Raw genomic sequence first — 7,221 nt, 5'->3', positions numbered from 1 at the left:
TATCTTATTCTCTTCTTGAATCAGTGAGAAGAGAAATGGACTCTATTACTGATCTTTCTCAGAAGGGTGAGAATTATACATAGAAATGTTTCCTCCCAACCCCTTTGGAAACAGTGACTTAAATGTATGTACATGAACTTGCAAATAGGACACTGATTTGCAACTTTACACTCATCGCTGCCTTTCAAATGACTCCACTTTTCATACACACTTTAGCAGATGAAGAACTTACCAAGGTGGCACAAGTATTCTAATACTCACTAACCAATTAGAATAATAAGTCCTTAATATTTTATTCTATTTTTATGTCCTTTTAAAAAGTTATCTTTATAAAAACTTTTTATACCTTATGTACTTTTATGTTATATTTTGGTTCAGATATTAACATCAAGATTGTTATTCGGTCATGTTACTTTTCAGTAATATGCTTTCATTTTAGTAATGCCTATATATAAAAAAATTAAGTTTTAAGCAAAGCAAATGTTCAGTTTATTCGAGTCCTAGCTTTACTTGGTATGACGGGAGAACACCACAAAGTGTACCCCCCTAACTTCCCTTAGCACTGTAGTAGCTGGCTGAAAAACTGAAGAGAATAAGCCATCATTCAGAGCTTTGTTAAAAGTCTGTTCACTAAAAGGCCAGTGCTAGTCGATGTATCTGATGCCTCATTATAGTTACATACTAGAGGAAATGTTTTGCTTCTTAAATTAGGCACTCGAAATGCAAATGAGTAGCAAATCACACATTGGTCTCTGACAGGTTCCCTGTGTTTCTTTATTTTGAAATGCTTGATTCATTTGCATGGGAGGATTAATATCAATCTCAGTATGAATAACATTTCTTGAAGCAGAAAAACCTCATACCCAGAATATATTTTTGACTCAAACTCTTTTTAAAATTTTTTTTATTTATTATTAGCATAGTCATTCTTACAAATTGTGATATTTCTTTATGCCCTTTGCCCGACCTATCACTTTCCAGACCCCCTCTCTCCCTCCCCCCATCTCTAGTATCCTTAGGTCTGTTCTCTCCTTCTGAAAGTTCAACATATTGTTGTGATCTTTTCTTTCTTTCCTTCAAATGATATTGACTCGATGTTTTTCTATTAATTAATGTCCTTAACTAGAAATTGAAGCTAGTAAATGATGCCTATCATAAATTTGTGGGGACAATAGACCCAATTTCATCCTTATGTCATTGCCCCTTGTGATGGTTAAAATTTTGCTATGAAATTGAATCTACAAGTTAGTAAGAAAAAGAAAAGTAGGAAGAACAGCATGCAAAAAACATCATGTTGAACAGGAGCAAAAGTAGCCGACAGTGAGAGAAATTCTGAAATCTCTTACGTAGGGCTTATTTCTCCCCTAATAATATTCTGAATTGATGCTTTGGGAAAAGTGTAGTTCCCTAGAAAGAGTATATATTGGCCTTCGGACTCCATTGTTTATAACTTATGTCACACAAAAAGCACTTTCCAAACATTCACAGTCTTACAACTACATTTTATAATGAAATCTTCATGAGTAGATATGACTAGAAATGGCATTTGTCATTTAAAGCTATAGAGAAGGTATCATCCAGATTTAAAATTTTGATTGGGTTTAACTTGCTGTTTAATAGTAGTTACTATCCAAAAGGAAGATTTTGAAAATGATGACAGTTAAATGATACTCATAAATAAAAATAACTCTGACGAAGACTTGAACTTGATTGAATTTTAACTTGAGGTTTATATCAATTGTAAGATATAAGAATTTTCTGCTTCTTCTAATGCTGCCCCATAGAAAAGGTGACAATTAAAAAGTCATCCTAACCTGTTTTAGTTCATCTTACCAGTAAAGACGATGGGCGACCTGGATGCTTTGCAATGCACGATGGAGTAGGAGGTGCACTAAAGGACTTTCAAGGTTCCATTCAAACTTGACAGCCTGAAGTGAGAGACATAATTACTTTACTCTTTTTACTCAGAAGACAGAAGGACTTCAGAGACTTGAGAAAAGACCAGGGAAAACAGCATGCATATTTTAACAAAATGTTAATAATAATATATTTAATAGCTTTATTAGTCGACGTATAACTAATAACAGAACGCACACGCACAATTATACAACTTGGGACCGTGTAGTCTTGTTTCCTTCCCTGTTTATGATTTAGGATCACGGGATAATAAATGAGAGCAGGTGGTTGGTGGAGTTCAACCATGCTCTGGGGGAGAATTCTCGCACAAAAAATAGTACCATGAGCAATGCTCCTGGGTTATTAAAAATAGTATTATGAAGCAATAGCTATTTCTACTCATTTGGAGATAAAATTGATGCACACTCAAAGCCTTAACAGGAATCACCAACTGGTATATCTGTATTAACCTGAGACCTTGAGGCTTTGCTTAAAGTTTCAAAGCTGACTGCTACCACAGGAGCCCATTCTAAATCCTTTCCATCTCCACTGTGGACAACCTGATAGAAAAGACAGATAGCAATGGCAGCCCCTGATGTACTTAGGGACCTAATTCTGACCTCCACCTGCCCTCTGCAGAGACTTCAGTAAACGGGCTGCCACCAGCATCCTGGGAATCTGGATATGTGAAGATGAAAACCAGGTTCTCCTAATAAAAATGCCCATTCCTGCTTGAGAGGAAAAGCTTCTATCTTTAGCTGTTCAATAAACCATTTGTCTCTCTCTCTCTGTCTCTGTCTGTCTGTCTCTCTCACACACCCACAGTTTAAGCCAAGCTTTATACCACACTACAGGAAGCAGAAAAAAATGACTACTATATTTATTCACGTACACACATGAAGAGACACCTCAGCATGCTCTGTCTCTGTCTGTCTGTCTCTCTCACACACCCACAGTTTAAGCCAAGCTTTATACCACACTACAGGCAGCAGAAAAAAATGACTACTATATTTATTCACGTACACACATGAAGAGACACCTCAGCATGCTAACCATCCTCAAGGATGGAGAAGTTTATAAATTCCTGAGGTGTGAGAGTGCTGAAGATGATTTCAGCATATTTGGTGTAAACTGCTGCTCCCATCTGAATGTAGAAAGACCATAATGTGTGCAGCCTTGGGCTGCAGCCGTGACCCTCTTTCACTTCCTTTCCAATGCTAGGATGGCATGGATTTTATTTATGCCCCAATAGTGAGCCTATCATATGGGCATGTGAGCAGAGATACATCTTGGAATTTACTTCCATGCTTGTCTTTTTTGATTTCTGCCCCATTACTTCTTCACAAACCCAATGACTATTTGTTGCTCTTAAATTACCTCCCTTGTTTCCAAACTCCCTGCTTTACTCTGTCTACTGGTAAAATTTCCTCCTAAATCCTGACTTACCACCTAGGGTGAAGGCAATTTTTCTCATGCACACCATGTTATTATTAACTGGTTTGCAGTAACCTCTGGGTCTGTATCTTATGAGAGTGCTTCAAAAAGTTCATGGAAAAATTCGTATTATCTTTTAATTCTACTTTTCCACCAATCTTTTAAAGATTTGACTCATACCCATGAACCATATCTTCTGTTTTTATTATGGTCTTAAAATCCTGTCTTACTGCTTTAATACAGTCTGCATAATTCTAATATGATAATACATAATAAAATAGCATGTCTCCAGATAATAATCAACATGGTTAGGATTTTGTAAGTGTTAGAAAGTTTTAAAGTCAGGGTGGAGCGTGGACATCTAAGGGCAAACACTACAATGAAGGTTTTGAAACTCCTTCCAGTTTTTATTTTCTAGTCACATTATTTGTTTCTTTCCATCTTGGAATAGCTTATAATCTTCATGATTAATTAATACATAGTTGCAGCTTTACCTAGTTTTACCTTCTGTGCTTGTTGTGTTAGATTCTGTGTGTATATTGTCTTAGAAATTTGGATTTGCAATTTGTATATGGCTCTCAGTGATATTCCAGTGTCAAGCATACTCAGATTGAAGATTTCAGGTGAGTTCAATCTATATTAACTTCTGTGAAAACTTTCTCTTTTGAGTGGGTTAGAGTTAGCTATGGTTTTTGCCCATAACCATGAACCATGAGATGAATAGTGATCCCTCACTTAATTAATAGTGATCCTTCATATTAGTTTTTATTTTCACTATACTATCCTGGCAAGTCTAGAGAAGTCGCCTTCTANTTCCTGCTTGAGAGGAAAAGCTTCTATCTTTAGCTGTTCAATAAACCATTTGTCTCTCTCTCACACACCCACAGTTTAAGCCAAGCTTTATACCACACTACAGGAAGCAGAAAAAAATGACTACTATATTTATTCACGTACACACATGAAGAGACACCTCAGCATGCTAACCATCCTCAAGGATGGAGAAGTTTATAAATTCCTGAGGTGTGAGAGTGCTGAAGATGATTTCAGCATATTTGGTGTAAACTGCTGCTCCCATCTGAATGTAGAAAGACCATAATGTGTGCAGCCTTGGGCTGCAGCCGTGACCCTCTTTCACTTCCTTTCCAATGCTAGGATGGCATGGATTTTATTTATGCCCCAATAGTGAGCCTATCATATGGGCATGTGAGCAGAGATACATCTTGGAATTTACTTCCATGCTTGTCTTTTTTGATTTCTGCCCCATTACTTCTTCACAAACCCAATGACTATTTGTTGCTCTTAAATTACCTCCCTTGTTTCCAAACTCCCTGCTTTACTCTGTCTACTGGTAAAATTTCCTCCTAAATCCTGACTTACCACCTAGGGTGAAGGCAATTTTTCTCATGCACACCATGTTATTATTAACTGGTTTGCAGTAACCTCTGGGTCTGTATCTTATGAGAGTGCTTCAAAAAGTTCATGGAAAAATTCGTATTATCTTTTAATTCTACTTTTCCACCAATCTTTTAAAGATTTGACTCATACCCATGAACCATATCTTCTGTTTTTATTATGGTCTTAAAATCCTGTCTTACTGCTTTAATACAGTCTGCATAATTCTAATATGATAATACATAATAAAATAGCATGTCTCCAGATAATAATCAACATGGTTAGGATTTTGTAAGTGTTAGAAAGTTTTAAAGTCAGGGTGGAGCGTGGACATCTAAGGGCAAACACTACAATGAAGGTTTTGAAACTCCTTCCAGTTTTTATTTTCTAGTCACATTATTTGTTTCTTTCCATCTTGGAATAGCTTATAATCTTCATGATTAATTAATACATAGTTGCAGCTTTACCTAGTTTTACCTTCTGTGCTTGTTGTGTTAGATTCTGTGTGTATATTGTCTTAGAAATTTGGATTTGCAATTTGTATATGGCTCTCAGTGATATTCCAGTGTCAAGCATACTCAGATTGAAGATTTCAGGTGAGTTCAATCTATATTAACTTCTGTGAAAACTTTCTCTTTTGAGTGGGTTAGAGTTAGCTATGGTTTTTGCCCATAACCATGAACCATGAGATGAATAGTGATCCCTCACTTAATTAATAGTGATCCTTCATATTAGTTTTTATTTTCACTATACTATCCTGGCAAGTCTAGAGAAGTCGCCTTCTACCTATAAGGATTGATGGAAGGGTTGTATTGTACTTTGTGGTGCAGCCGTTTCTAAACCAGGCCCTCTCTTTAGGAGGACCTCAGAGAAATGTATAGTTTGTGTGTGAAGTAATATTGTATTGGGCTTTTTAAATAGAGGCTTCCCCCATCAGTCTTATAGTCTCCTGTCACCGTTCAAAACCTGAGGCACCTGGCATTTCAAATAGCTTGTAACTACAAACTGACCTTTCAGATAAGAAACCACCTGAATTTTAAAAATCAAAACAAAACATAAGTCCACTATTTTAGACCTATTCAGCGCTCAGCATATAGTCATCTTGGAAAAACTATCTTCTCTGGCTTGGATATTCAATCATTTACCTGGTCATTGGCAAAATGTGTAATTTAATTGTTTATCTTTCATTATATTCAGACTAAATAGGTCATTATTCATATTTCTAGTTAAATTTATACTATGGTCTAAAATTAGCATTGTGATATTTGGTGTTACTAAAATGTACAATTTGGAGGCAAAATTTGGGTATTAGAAATTACTTTTATAAGATTTATAATTAATATTATAATCCTCTAAGTGTTGGAGTGAGCAGGACTGAAGCCATGTTGGGACCTCAACCCATATGGGCTCTGTTAGCATGCTTTTCTCTGAGTTCTCTTTTTTTCGCATGGTTATCTGATATTTTGAACCTTGGTTATGGGGCAAGACAGCATTATTTACATAAACATAAAATTGTTTTCCAGTCAGCCTGGAGCTGCAGATTTGCTACAAGACACATACTATGAAGACTCTGAGAAACCAAGGAAGACCTCAGTAAAACTATGTCCCCTCTCCCCGCTGCTATCAGATTTTGGCAAGTCAGCCAGTAGTTGAGTGCCCTGGGAAGGCTAACCCCACCACTTCTGTGGCAGCAAGGCTGGGACCACCTGTAGGTGCCAGCTGCCTATGCTAGGCCAGCCCCATGGCTGGGATTTTGGGGACTTTCCTTGATTTTCCAGTAGTGGTATTAACCAGTAATTCCTGCCTTTTGGTTGGTGAAGGAAGGCAGCGTTAGTGAGGGCTTTGATGAACTCTGAGCTGTTAAGTCCTTCTGGGTGTCCTCTTTCAACACCATTTGTTGTTAGTGGTATCGTTTGGGTGTGAGAAATGACTCAAGGACATAAAAGCCAGCATTTTGTTTGTTTGGGAAAGCTCTGTTTGGATTTGTGCAGCTAAGTTTGTGCCTTTTGGTCATTAAAGATCTGATGACCAAAAAGAAAGTGTTTTTTTCTTTTCCTTTCAGAGTTTCCTTTGGCGAACTTGAAAAACAAAAATCAATTCCAAGAAGTTATAATTGTCTAAGTCTCTGGACAAAATTTGTCTATCTGTGCACACAGTTCTACAAGTGTGAAAAAAGAAACTCTAATAAGAAATACAAAAACTCACTGTTTAAGAGAAGCCTATTAAAAGAATCAAGGCTACTTGGAGATTTTGTTTTTCTTATACACCCAGCCAGTCCCTAAAATCACTTGAAACTGAAACTGAAAAAACAAGTGGTAAAAGGTTTTTTTTTTTGCTCTGCTAAAGGTTTTTAAAGTTATAGTTATAAACCCAGCCTAAAACAGAATAACCTTTGATCATACAGTTTTTAGATAAATGAGGCTAATTCAGTATTATGTATACAAAAAAAAAAAACAAGTAGAAAAAGATTATATATATATATATAATATATATATTATA

At 36.3% G+C, this 7,221-nt stretch overlaps 1 protein-coding gene across 1 annotated transcript in view; it reads right to left on the bottom strand.

Annotated features, from left to right (window-relative positions):
* Window positions 1–7,221, bottom strand: part of LOC103598708 (phosphatidylinositol 4-phosphate 3-kinase C2 domain-containing subunit gamma-like) — a gene marked incomplete at its 3' end in the record, with an annotated part of 252,245 nt that overhangs the window by 84,800 nt on the left and 160,224 nt on the right. The window contains exon 18 of the mRNA XM_008582754.1: window positions 1,834–1,928. Within this exon, the coding sequence (XP_008580976.1) occupies window positions 1,834–1,928 (95 nt within the window). The remainder of the gene's footprint in view (window positions 1–1,833; window positions 1,929–7,221) is intronic.

Source organism: Galeopterus variegatus, unplaced genomic scaffold (assembly GCF_000696425.1).
Source record: "Galeopterus variegatus unplaced genomic scaffold, G_variegatus-3.0.2 Scaffold2716, whole genome shotgun sequence".
Lineage (NCBI taxonomy): Eukaryota > Metazoa > Chordata > Mammalia > Dermoptera > Cynocephalidae > Galeopterus > Galeopterus variegatus.
This window is presented reverse-complemented; position numbering and strand designations above follow the sequence as displayed.